The 13,260-nt window shown below is 40.2% G+C and overlaps 1 protein-coding gene across 4 annotated transcripts in view; it reads right to left on the bottom strand.

Annotated features, from left to right (window-relative positions):
* The window catches only part of SUSD1 (sushi domain containing 1), a 143,595-nt gene that overhangs the window by 84,065 nt on the left and 46,270 nt on the right, over positions 1 to 13,260 (bottom strand). For 2 of the 4 annotated variants that reach the window (XR_008426530.1, XM_053921788.2), the window contains exons 7-9: positions 12,932 to 13,118; positions 6,934 to 6,969; positions 5,993 to 6,102 (exon numbers count right to left, since the gene is read on the bottom strand). Coding sequence is in view for 3 of the 4 variants with exons in the window: in XM_053921788.2 (XP_053777763.1) it covers positions 5,993 to 6,102; positions 6,934 to 6,969; positions 12,932 to 13,118 (333 nt within the window). In the remaining variant the exon portion in view is untranslated. The remainder of the gene's footprint in view (positions 1 to 5,992; positions 6,103 to 6,933; positions 6,970 to 12,931; positions 13,119 to 13,260) is intronic. The other 2 variants (XM_053921782.1, XM_053921794.2) reach the window with 1 other exon arrangement.

Here is a 13,260-nt window from a genome sequence, read left to right as displayed (position 1 = left end):
CTATTTGTCCTCACCCACTTAGAGTTGTGTTTAACACAATAGCAAGCTAAACCAGGGGGAAGGACCTCCCAAAGCTGCTCTACCTATTCTATGCAACTTCCCCCCCAGCTACAGACTGAGCTTCGAATGCACAACTTCATCTCAGATGAACAGATTGACAGGCCATTCTCTAAGGTCATCTCTTGACTGCATTGGGGCTACTGGGCGAGACTATTTTAAATTCTGTTCATTCCTAAGGATTTCTTAGACAAGGATAAGCCTCAAGGAACAGTTTTTAAACTTTATGAGAACTACCGCAAACTGTGCATTCAAAGTAGCTGTGCAGTGGCACTCACTTCACTTGCTCTTTTCCAGCTGAGCTCTGCTGTAAAAAGCTTTTGGTCTGTGTGGAGTCATCACACACTGTTAACTCGATCCATTGCCAACTCAAGTTGCCGGTTTAACATAGGGATTTATAAGGGCAGATATATGTGCAGGTCCCAGAAGTAATACAACCAGCCCTTGATTGACTGGCGTGCTTTAGGTGGATGTCCGTGTGTTCAGTGTTTCCTCTGATGCTCATGCCATCAGCTACCCTGCCCCCCTCCCTCCTCATCATGGTCGTCGCTCCATAGTCATCCAGGACCCTGGCACAAGACTCACTAGGAGATTCCACTCTCCCCCAGTTCCTAGCATTCTCTTGGGTAATGTAAAGGTCCCTATACTATACATAAGCCATCAGCACCTGGCCTCAGAGTCCCTTGAGCTCAATGTTACGAAGTTCTTCCACTCAACTTTAATGGCTCAGATCCATGGCCACACCCTAGCTAGACTGTGTCATCAGCCGAGTTGATCCACCAAGATCTCTTATTCTTGAGATCATCCCTTATTCTCACTCCCACTAGACATGATCTCTCTCAAGAAAACCCTCAAGATTTCCTCACTCAAGATTTCCTGCCAATATTCTCCCACCCCCATCCTCGTCTTCCCCACCTATCTCAACCATCATTTTTTTATCATATGGACCATTTTCTCCCCCAACATCCTCAATGCCCTTGGCCCTTTGCTCTCAATTCCACCCCTTTGAGAAAACTCAAAACACTGGGTCAATCCAGACGTTGGACTTCCTCCTGTCTGCATTCACACTGTTGATATCTGCCGGGCAACATCTCACGACTCTGTAGGCTGCATTGCTACGGTCATTCTCATTCTAAACTGCATGTAGTTCAGTCTATAAACAACAACAACAAACATGCTTTCTAGTTATAGGCTTTGAATCTGCTGTATGTTGTATTTTACAATATAGTCCTTTTATTTAACAATATATCATCAAGTTTTTTCTCTGTCATCAATTCATTCTGTAGATACAGTGCCTATTACTTGCCAGAATATACAGTGTTGGTTCTACAATGGCAAATAAGATCCTAGCCTAAAGAAACTCACAAATAAGTATCCAGGCAAATAAAACACCCAGAGATGAGTGTGATCATACAGGAAGCTGCTGGAGCACCCCGGAGGGACACCTGACCCTCCTCTTCAGGGATCAGGGAACGCTTCCCCATCTTAATTGGGGACTGAAGGAGAAATCAGCACTAACCAGGAGGGCTGGGGATGTGAAAGGTCAGAGTAGGAAAAAGTGTGGATAGCAGGAACAGTGTTTGGGGGAGCAGGTCGCTGAGGGCCTACCAGCAGGCAATGACTGCGCGGAGCCTCGAAGCCTGGGTGGGAGTTGGCCAGGTGGGTTCAGGAAGGTAGGGAAGAGGATTGCAGGAAAGAGGGTCACACACGTGAAGACACACACGAAAGAAAGTGCCAGTAGCTTGTCAGGTAGTCCAAAGATTATAGAACAGATGAGGCCTGAAGAAATGGATCCAGGAGCCTCAGCATAGAGATAATTAAGGAAGGCAAGAGCTTGGGTTAGATGCCCAAAGAGGGTACAGGATATAAAGAGAATAGGCAAGGCACAGCCCTGAGGGTTATCGGATTTAAGGGACAGGCAGAGGAAGGGAATCCTATGAAGGAGACTGAGTGGGGTCAAGCCAGCGGGACAGAGAGAGGAATACTGGGCGAGAGCAGCCCATGGTGTCCAGTGTGAAGTAGACCGTACTGCATGTCTGTGCAGAGTTCTAACAGATGGAGGTATGAGTATTTATCTACACGAATTCCTATCGATGAACATTTGTTTCCGATTATTACCAGTGATTCAGAGAACAGCTTAATTTCTCTGTACGTGCCTGAACAATTCATTATAGTACACTTCTGAAAGTCACGGATAGATACAAATATCAAATGGCTGTGCCAGAAAAGCCATGCCAATTCAAGCGCCCAACAGCTGTGTGTCACAGCACTCTCTCCAAGTGTATAGAAGAGTCATGGTATCTCGTGGTTTAATTATTTTTGTTTACTAGTGAGACATAATGTGTTCATGTATGTTTTAGAAATCTGTATATTCGCTTTTGCAAACTGCCTTTGAATGTTCAATTCTTTTCTGGATTTGTTAAAAGAGTGTTTCACATGTTACTTAAATTTTTCTTTGTCTAATATATTAACAAAAGCAATGTTTTCTCTTTTTTAAAGGTTTTATTTATTTATTTTTAGAGAGAGGGAGTTGAGAGCTCACACATGCTGGGGACCTGGCCTGCAACCCAGGCATGTGCCCTGACTGGGAATCAAACCAGCAAACTTTCAGTTTGCAGGCTGGCACTCAATCCACTGAGCCACACCAGCCAGGGCTTCTTTTTTTCTTTATCATGCTTTATTCATTGTGATACAAAAGCAATATTTTCATTTTAACTCTTTTATCATTTTAGTGTAGGAATGAACAATCATTTCTTTTTTTTACTTAAGAAAAGTTTAATATTCATATTATATACATGAGAGTTTTTAAGAAATGAGTGGAGAATGTTGGAATACATTTTTCAATTAATAACATCTATTTTTTGTTCTAGTTCTGGAGAGGTATTCTATATAAAATCATTTGCTGTCTTCTCCTGAGACTAATAGCCAGTAATGGGTCACCTAATAAGAAATGCATTGAAATAACAGTAGGGAACTAGGAAGAGAAAGTGGACGTTTGTAATTTTTGGCTGCCCGGGGTCCACCCGCTTGTCCTAACAATACTGTGGTTTCCTTTTGGGAAACTACCACTTGCAATGTGAGTGTGAAAGCACATGATTCTCACCAAATACTTTCGTCATCTTCAAAAAGGTTCTGAATTTAGCCCTGGCTGGTGTGGCTCAGTGGATTGAGTGCCAGCTTGCAAACTGAAAGGTTGCTGATCCGATTCCCAGTCAGGGGACATGCCAGGGTTGCAAGCCAGGTTCCCGGGTCGGGCATGGGAGGGGCAACAGATGGATGTATCTCTCGCACATTGAAGTTTCTCTCTCTCCCTTCCCCCTCTCTAAAAATAAATAAAATCTTTCTTTAAAAAGGTTCTGAATTTAGTTATTATCATGTACAGATACTCTCTTATAGGGAACCATTCCGTGCGTGGGAAATGTAGCCCAGCCCCAACTCAGAAAAGCCAGTGGGTGCAAGGTCTGGCACACAGGACCCACGCCCACAGACAGGTTCTCCCGTGGGGAATCAGGCCTGCATTGTACCTAGGCTGCTATGAAACTTGCTTTTGCTAAAACTCCCTCACCCTGGATTGAGGCAGCAAATGTTTACTGAGTATCTTTAACTTCCTAAAGTCTGAGCTAAACTCCCAAGTATGGAGTGTAACCAGTTCAACCACTTTTCCCCTTGATCTGTAACATTCTTCTCTTTGAAGTAATTAGCAACATTCTTTCCTTTGTTATCTGTAAAAGGTAATCACCTACAGCAAACCTGTGCATAGTAAGTGAGGACCATCCTTGATGTGATGTATCCAGAAAAGCAATAAAAGCCTGTCCAGGCAGGGGTTGGGCTCTCTGGCCCTCTCTCTCTCCATCCCTTTTTCTCCACAGGACTTCTGTAGTCCCTGTGAATTCGTCCATTGCAGCCACAGCACACGGATCCCGTGGGCCAGGATCTGCATCACTCCCTCTTAAAGAAGCTAATTTTTGCCTGATGGTGCCTGTTAAACATATTACAGCATGGGTTTGTCACTCAATATTTTGTTTTTGAGACTTATCCATGGTGAATTATTTTTATCTAGTTTATTCATTTTTAGCTCCTTTGTAATATTCAGTTTTACAAATGTATTAGGTTGAACCATATGAAAATGGCGGAATAGCAGCAATTTCACATGATTTGACCAAATATCACAACTATCTATTTTCCAACTAATAAATGTTTAAGTTATTTTCAATATTTTATTATTGTAAATAATGAAAATCCAATTATATGCCTCCTTAAATACAAGTGTAAAATTTCTCTAGGGTATATACTAAAAAGTAGACCTTTGGCCAGGTGGCTCAGTTGGTTGGAGCATCATCCCCTACACCAAAAAGTTTCGGGTTTGATCCCCAGTCATGTTGCATAGGGAAGGCAATCAATCGATGTCTCTCCCTCCCTCTCTCTCCCCCTGCCTCCATCTCTCCTCCTTCCTCTATCTCTGAAATCAAGAAACATATCCTTGGATGAAGATTTTTGTAAAAAGTAGAGTTGCTGGGTTTTAGGGTGTATACAACTTCTATTTAAATATTTTACTTTCTTAACCAAGTAGTTAACCAATTGTCTCAGAACTACTTATTTCTGTACTCATTTGAAAAATCATTTTTATTGTATATTACATTATTTGGGTACTTAAATATGTTTTTCTAGGTCCAGTGTTCTCTCTAATATGAAAACTGAGTATTTCACTCACTTGCTTAGTCCTTCAGAGCCCCACATAGACATCAAAATAAGATGAAAACTCAAAAGCACAGGATACAGGGCTTTTCATGGTGTGGCCACTGCTTGTATTTTTGCCTCATCTCTTCCCACTTCCCCTTATTTCCTCTGTTCCCGGAAAGAGTCACACTATTACTCAATTTGCTACTCTACATGCCCACTGTGCCCTTCCTCACCCTTACCCCACCTCCTTTATCTGGTTAATTCCTACTAATTCTCTGTGATTCAACACCATCTTTACTTCCTATTTAAAAAAAACTGGACCTGGATATGTACACATACACACAATATCCTATTCCATTTATTCACTTTTTATCAAAGCACTCATTTACCATATTGTAATTGTCTGTTTAATTGTATAATGATATTAGTTTGAATTAGAATGTCCATGTCCTAATAAATGATATACTTTTGTTGAATGATTAATTACTTAATTTTAACTTAATACCTAGTCTACTCTCTGACAGATGATTTGCTAGGGTGATGTTTAAAAAGTCAAGTTAAAAGAGAAAACTTTATCCTTTATGACAGCATGGATGGACCTGGAGGACATATGCTAAGTGAAATAAGTCAGAGAAAGACAAATACCATGATTTCACTCATATGTGGAATCTGATGAACAAACTGAACTAACGAGGAAAATGGAGACAGACTCATAGATGGAGAGCAGACTGACAGCTGGGTGGGGGGGAGGACTGGGGGTGGAGGGATTGAGCAAGAAGGAAAAAGGACTCATGCACATGGACAACAGTGTGGTGACTGCTGGGGGGAGGGAGATATAAGGGGACTAAATAGTAATGGAAAAAATACATTAAAGATTAAATTTCAAATATAAAAGTAAAAAGTCAAGTTAAATGAGGACCAACAGCCATGTAACAAGTTTCTTAAAAACCCACATCCCAGTGTGAATTTGATGACAAAATAAGTTGTGACTACTGAATACACTAATAAAATTATAATACCTGTAAAATACCAGACAGGGAAAATGATAGCTAGTCACTAAATATAGTGTCTTCCTTCAGTTTAGTCCCTCACTTGCATCCACCTCACATCTCATATCCGTCTCCAGAAAGAAAAATCGAACTGTCTAGAAGTTTATTTCATAAGTGTTTTTACATACTTTGAATCCTTACTTGGAGAGCACCCAAATTTTTAAGTGACACGATTCTTTAATAAATAACAAAAGAGATCGTCTTACTTGGTATATTTGTTCTGATCCAACTTTCCTAGAATGCCTGTTCAATTTCAAACAAGCTTCATTAAATATTGAGATATTGAAAATTCCATCGTCTTCTAAGAGATCATCTTCTAAAAGACAAGAGAGAACACATGGGAAGGTGGCGTCATCTTGGCAAACGCATCGCGACCACGTACATTGGAAACGCTGACATCCCGAGAGCACCAATAGGGTGTTTGACAGCAAGGCCACCGCATCTGGCTTCAGGGCCTGGCTCTGCAATGTCTTAACTGCATGACCTTCGCCATGTCACTTAACCCTTCGGAACCTCCGCTTCCCAATTTGTGAAACCAAGTCATCCAGTTTGCGCTTCTGACATGACAGATTGTTTGAGAGTATCAAACGAAATAAGGCATATTTAAAAAGTACTGTAAACTAATAAAGCTGTGATATTTTGGGAAAGTTAATCTCATCACTTAAGTAAAATGGCATGTTCTATATAAGCATGTCAATAGCCAGAAAACTCTGAGAATGGGAAAAAGGTGAACAAAGGCCAAGACCACAGAGTAGAACTCTCAGAGCGAGTGCCTCCACCTAGAAGACGACCAGCAAGTAGTCGATGGGACAAGATGTTTGTTCTCACTGCAGACAGCATTTCAAGGGAGCTGCTCAGGCAAGTTCTAAGGCAATAAAATAATCAGAAACAGACGGATTTCAACCTCTGTACAGAAAAAAAGTAATTTCATGCCTCGTGTAGTCTAATTCATTCCATCGATGTTCTATTTTACTAATGTAATCACAAAGAAGAGGTTTGTTAGTAATGAATAAAGAACTCACAGAGAGTCCAGGGGTACCATGGCTAATTTTTGAGGAAAAGCAAATTTCCTAACAAATAAGCTATACGTTTTCTACAAATGAGAAAAACTTTCCATGTCTATCAGAGGGAAGCTTTTTATAAGTACCTTTCATGTCTATTTCTCCCGTGGAGTCTCTGCTACCTAAGAAGTAATAAGAACAACAATAAATTATTCTGTTCAAAGTCAGAATTGTCTACAGAATTGTAACTATTACTGACGTATGCTGCACAAGGCAACGAGCTGGGGGAAATATCCTTGGCTAGAACTGGAAATGTAAAAACATGGCTATGAAAGAGAATCCGAAGGCCTATTGCATGTGCTCTCCTTAACCTTCACAACTTTTATTTTAAAGATTTCATAAGGACATCTGAAACAAACACTGCCACATTATGCAAATGATTTTGAGGCGCATCAAGTGTACATATTGGATTCAGGAATACCGCACATGGTCTGTGTGCATAAACAGGATGCAAAAGCAGACCTACTGTCTGCGCACTTCCCGTCTCCCCATGATTTTCCCACTTACAGCCATTCTAACCTGAATTCAGGGCGTGACGGCAACGTTCAAGAAGGCGTCTGGTTCCCACTTCCACCCCCAATCCAGACAGAAGTGCTCAGAATAGTAAAAATGGGTCAAAATTTGCATCCGGGTTGGAAAGGAGGGTCGGTTGCCATACACAAGGCAGAAACACGAAGACGTTTCAGCTCAGCACAGCGTGGAGGGGAGCAGGGCAGGAAGGAACACACTGAGAGCTCCTGAGCAGCGTGTCTTCCAAGCAGAGGAGCTCGGTCTCAACGTTTCAAAGGATGGACCTGGAGGAGGACTCATGTCTACAGAGGTGGAGGCTGGAAGCCAGGACAGGCCACAGGACAATAAAGTGATGAATAATCCCCATCTGTAGCCATTTTCCCCAGTGGTTCCCAGTCCCAACTGCACATCAGAATTACCCAGACACAGCAGATCTAAAGTAAAGCTTGGACATCGGTGTTTTCGTTAATGCACCACGCAATCTGATAGGTAGCCAGGGTAAAAAGTATATGTACTGCTACTACCACTACAAATAATAATAGCCCTTTTTTAGCACACTGGAGATCTTCTAAGGGGAGGCCGAAGGACCTGGAAGTTTCATCAGCCTGAGCTGGCAAAAGGAGAGACTTAGTTCTTGTCTGCCTTCAGAGGCTATAACACCATAATGAAGCCAGGCCATGATGAGCTAGCCCAGTAGTGACAATGTTACCAATCAAGAGTGCAAAGTGCTCAGAAATAAGGCTCAGGGCAACGGGCTTTCCCACAGCTGCTCCCCAAAAGACACTAGATCATCCAAGTTACACTAAATCCTTCAAGATGAGGTCTGAGGTAATTGTACTAATATTATCCAATAAAAAGAGCAAAGGTAATGGCATCCGTTTTATTATGAAAAAAATCACACCTAAATGAATCACACCTAAGTTTTATCTTCTAAGACTAAGTAATCTAGAAGGGCAGGGCGGGAGGGCGGGGAGCCCATAAAATGATTCTGCAAAGAACAAGATTGTGTTTAGGAGGCAAAGAATGAACATACTTTTGGGGGGAAAATATTGAGCAAAGTTAGGCAACATGTATCATACACTTTGTTAAAAAACAGTAAGATGGATTCAAACAGATAAAGGATGAGATAATAAGAGAAAGCAATAGCAGAGAGGAAATTGGTTGGGAGGGGCAGAAATAAAAAGAAAACTGAATGAAATAAGGAAACAGAAAATGAAAGTATAACAAGGGAACTTAAAGTGCATTAGGAATGACAGAGGCCAGACATGTCAATGCATGTATGCATGACTGTACAGAGAACAAACCTGCTGCCTCCCCATAGAGACAGGGGACAAAGAGATGAATGTAAAACGAGAGAAAAGGAAAGACTAATGCCGAGAAGAAATTCCACATAGGAGTATCTGAAGAGCCAGCAGGACATTTTTTAAAAAGCAGTCAATAATCAGAGATTTCATGAAAGGCCCCTAATGTGTAGACAGACCAAATTCTGAAGATCAAGAAAATTCACAGAGTACTAAGACAACTTAGTAAGAAAATAAATTAACATTTATATCAGCCACGACTGAAGTTTCATGAGAAAAGGGATTTGTGTCTCATTCGCTATTGAACACCCAATACCTAAAACAATGTCAAATGGGGAGTTGGCGGTCAAACATGTCTCATGTGTACAAATAAGTGATCAAAGGCTTGACTTTCACACGTACAGAAAGCCTATATGATACCCAGGCTGAAAAATCAGATTATCTACATGGGATTTTTTAAATCACAGCTTCTTCAAACTCCTCTTTCAAAACTTTCAAGTCCCACTGCCAATGTGAAATGCCTCCAGAATTCTGACTACAAAGGTTACGGCCCAGGCAATTATCTTCAGGCAAACTCTCATTCACCTGTGAAGACAAAATAAAGATATTCTCCGATAATCACGGGCTCAGAAAGTATCCCATGCCTCTGTGAGCAGAAGACAGAAATCATGGGGCAGGGAGGGAAAGTACAGAAAACCAGAGAAACTGCGGTATGAAACTTTGGAATGCAGGAAACACAGAGACTATTAAAACATAGACCTGTTTAAATCATTGTTATAAATGTTGTTATTAATCAAGATACAAATGAATTCTTTAAAGGTGTAATACATGTCAAAAGTATTAGAAATAAGCTGGCCATAAAATGCCATGTTAAAACAGTAACATAAAGGAAGGGAGGGGGCAGAAATAAAAGGATATAAAGAATAGTCATTCCCACATCTTATTGAAGGAGAAGTTAACATTGTTTCAGTCTTAATGCTGGTAATCAGAGAAATACATATTCAAGCAGGATTATTTTTGTTTTTTAAGATGAATTGCAGAATAAAAACAAAATCTATACTGTCTGAATCATTGAAAAAGCAGCTCTGTGTAGCAAAAAGAAAACAATGGACACAATAATGTAGCATAAAAAAGAGTAAAATAGCATAAGATGACAGGAGAAAGGGAAATTGTATCACAAACAACACTAATATAAGTTGCTTAATTGACCCACAAAAGAATAACACTTTTTTCAAACAGGCTTCTCAACACATGCAGTCTCCCAGCACGTGTCTCTGGCACTGTTATCCAGGGGGCTTTTAAGGAGAACAAACTGGGTGGAGGCATGTCATGCAAATGGAAACACAAAGAAATCAAGGAAGCCAGTATCACTAACCAAAGTACAATTCAGGGCAAAAAATATTAAACAGGACAAAGCGAGCCATCTGGGACTAGCAAAGTTAGAATCTACAATTAAGCTATCAGTCATAAACATAAATACCCTAACATCAAAAGGTGTGGAACAAAACACTTAGAATTTCTAAGAGAAATTGAGAAAAATGGCAATGTAAGTATGAAAAAAAGCAACAAAATAAATGTAAAACCCTTCAGAAGTCCTAGAAAATCTTACTAGAGTTAATTGAACACTAGATTTAGTCTACCTACAGTCTCTCTACTATCCAGCAACAACTGTAAAATTACAAAAATTGGCCAACAGTAAGCCCTCCCAAAATGTCAATAAATCTATGAAGAGAATGCCAAAATGTAATTAAACTAGAAATGACAATAAAGTGTAAATGTCTAAAAAATATGGGTTGTATAACACATAACTTTTCCTTCCATCAATGGAGAAATCAAAGTAGCAATTAGTTAATGCTTTGAAAGTAAGGATAAAGAGAACATGTATTAGCTCATTCATAAACAATTCTTCAATCAAAGGAAAAATCAGAATAGCAATTACACCATGCCTTAAAAGTGAGAACAAAGAGAACAGATACCCATTCATACCTAAAGAATTCTGCCCATGCTCAAATTCAGAAGGAAAAAAAAACCATTAAAGACTTTTATATCAAACAGGAAAGATTGGAAATAAGTTGAATTATGCATTCAACTCAAGAACTTAGTAACAGAACAATATAACCAACTTAAGAGAAACAGGAAGAGTAAAATAATAAAAATAAGGGGGAAATAGCCCTGGCTGGTATGGCTCAGTGGATTGAGCACTGGCCTGTGAAACAAAGGGTTGTCGGTTCAATTCCCAGTCAGGGCGTGCAAAAGGCAACTGCACATTGATGTTTCTCTCCCTCTCTCTCCTGTTCTTCCCCTCTGCCTAAAATAAATACATAAAATCTTTTTTTAAAAAATAAGGGAGAAATTGATGAGGTACAAAAAAGAAAAACAATTTAACAACCCAAGAGTTTATTCTTTGGGGGAAAAGAACAGTAGTAAAGCAGACAACCCAAGATAAGCTAATCAATTTTTTAAAAAGAGAAAACAACAAAATTAGGAATAAGAATATCCTGGGGTTATATAACCTGTAACCCCAGAGGCGTTGTAAACAAATATTCCACATGACATTCTGCCGATATATTTTAAATCTCAACAAAGTGGCCACTTTTTAAGGAATACATAAATTATAAAAATTGACTCAAGAAAATTAAAGAAACATGAACAGACCAAAAATAATCATAGAAGAAATTGACAAAGTTATCAAAGAATTATCTCCCCAAAGGGGTGAGATTTAAATGATCTTATGAGCAAATGTGTCCAACTTTAAAGGAAGGAAATAACTTAAAAATTATATAAACTCTCCAAGAGCATAAAAAATTTGAAAAAGTTCCCAATTCATTTTTAAGAGAACTGGCATAATCCTGAAAATAAAATCAATAGTTAAGTATGCAGGATTTAGAAAAAAATGATAAATCTTCACCGAAGTGCACACATAAAGAGGGAAGACAAACCCCGAGGAGGTAACGAGTAAATGTGGAAGTGTGCCTTGCCTCCCGTTGGGATGGCTCAGTCAAAATCCCAATTCTCACTGGATTAATTTGCAAATTAAATCCCATTTCTCTTAAAATTTCAGACAGAAGAAAGCGGCCTGGAGACATTAAACAGCTCAGCCATGATCACCCACTCTTCATGGCAGAGTTAAGATGCAAAACCAGGTCTGTCTGACCCCAAAGGCTACGCTTTCCCAGTGGAAATGAACTTGAAGTAATGAGATATTAGCAAAAACAGCTGACCCTGAACATCAAACTATCATTCTGACCGAACAGTGAAAGATGAGTTTGAAGACCTGGGATGAGCTTCTTAAAAAGACATAATCCTAATAAATCCATAGCAATTTATTACTAATTTTGTAGAAGCTTCTCTAATTAGCTACTATATTAGTTTTCTAATATCTTTCCTTACCTATTATTTACTTAGAAAGAAATCATTTTGTTTTGTTCACATACAAGTACCCAGGGAGCTAATTTGTGTAATTTCGCAGTTGGCTTCATATTGTTCAGATTGGCAGTCTTTTCGATTACTTCTACCAAATCCGTGTCACTTCCGGTTCCTAGAGGCAGCAATAACTGAAGGTTGAGGTACATTCTCTAATGTAAGGACTATCTCAACTCCTCCCAGAAAAAAAAAATGACCTCAATGGCTTCTCAAGGTTTGCTTATAAAACATTTAATTAGTCCTAACATTCTATAACCAGATTTTTATAAACATTATAATTGTCACAATGTTATTATAAAAATCCATGTGATAACTATGTGCAATGAGGTTTATTACTGCTTCTCGAAGCTCCTCCCTGCCAATTCTTCTTTTCACCCAAAATTCACCTTCCGGCATCCTAGGACTGCCTACCCCTATCCACTCACCCCTCATCAACTTGATCTCCCAGCCCTTATCAGTCCTGGGGTGGTTCCCTTTCTAGAGATAAAGCCACTGTGTCAGTGTCCCTGGCTCCTCCTCTCATGCGCAAGAGTAAGTAATGCCTTTTGTGTCTCCTACAAAAGATAGGCCATGTGGCTACCCTCTGTGGCTTTAGATAACTAAACTCTCACCTATAGTTGTTCTCTTTCCAATGTTTTTATTACTTTCCACTTTAACCAGACGCCCCAAAGGAGAACCAATACATTCCGCCTGGCATCAAGAGGATAGGAATCTCTCTTAGGCATTCTCCTGGCTACAGATCTCAGAAAGCAACTATGAACACTCCTGCCCAGGTGATTCTGAGGCATATTTCCCCCATGGCCTGTGCTTAGCGTTTTCTAGGAGGGAAAGAGACTTTGGCTCCACCTACCTGCTGTCTGCAACCCAATGAGGGCTGGCACAGAGCGCCTGGGAGGGGCAGTGGAAATGCTCACGGTGTAGTTGGTGCCTGGGTACAGATCTAGGCACACTTCTGGGCTCCTGCTGTCTGTGGTCAGGTTGACTGTCTCCTCGTGAACTGATTCCATAGGGTCCACCCGGTGTCCTAGTACATGTATCTGTCCAGGGGAAGAGACAAGAGAATACACCAGGACTATGGTTAAAACAACCGAGAGGGACTTTGTGGTGCTGGGTCCTCATCTCCTACTATTTCCTTTTACACTGCACTGCCCACCTGGGGAAGATTAACAAGGGAAACCT

The sequence above is a fragment of the Desmodus rotundus genome, chromosome 1 (genome assembly GCF_022682495.2).
Source record: "Desmodus rotundus isolate HL8 chromosome 1, HLdesRot8A.1, whole genome shotgun sequence".
NCBI classification, from domain to species: Eukaryota; Metazoa; Chordata; class Mammalia; order Chiroptera; family Phyllostomidae; genus Desmodus; species Desmodus rotundus.
This window is presented reverse-complemented; position numbering and strand designations above follow the sequence as displayed.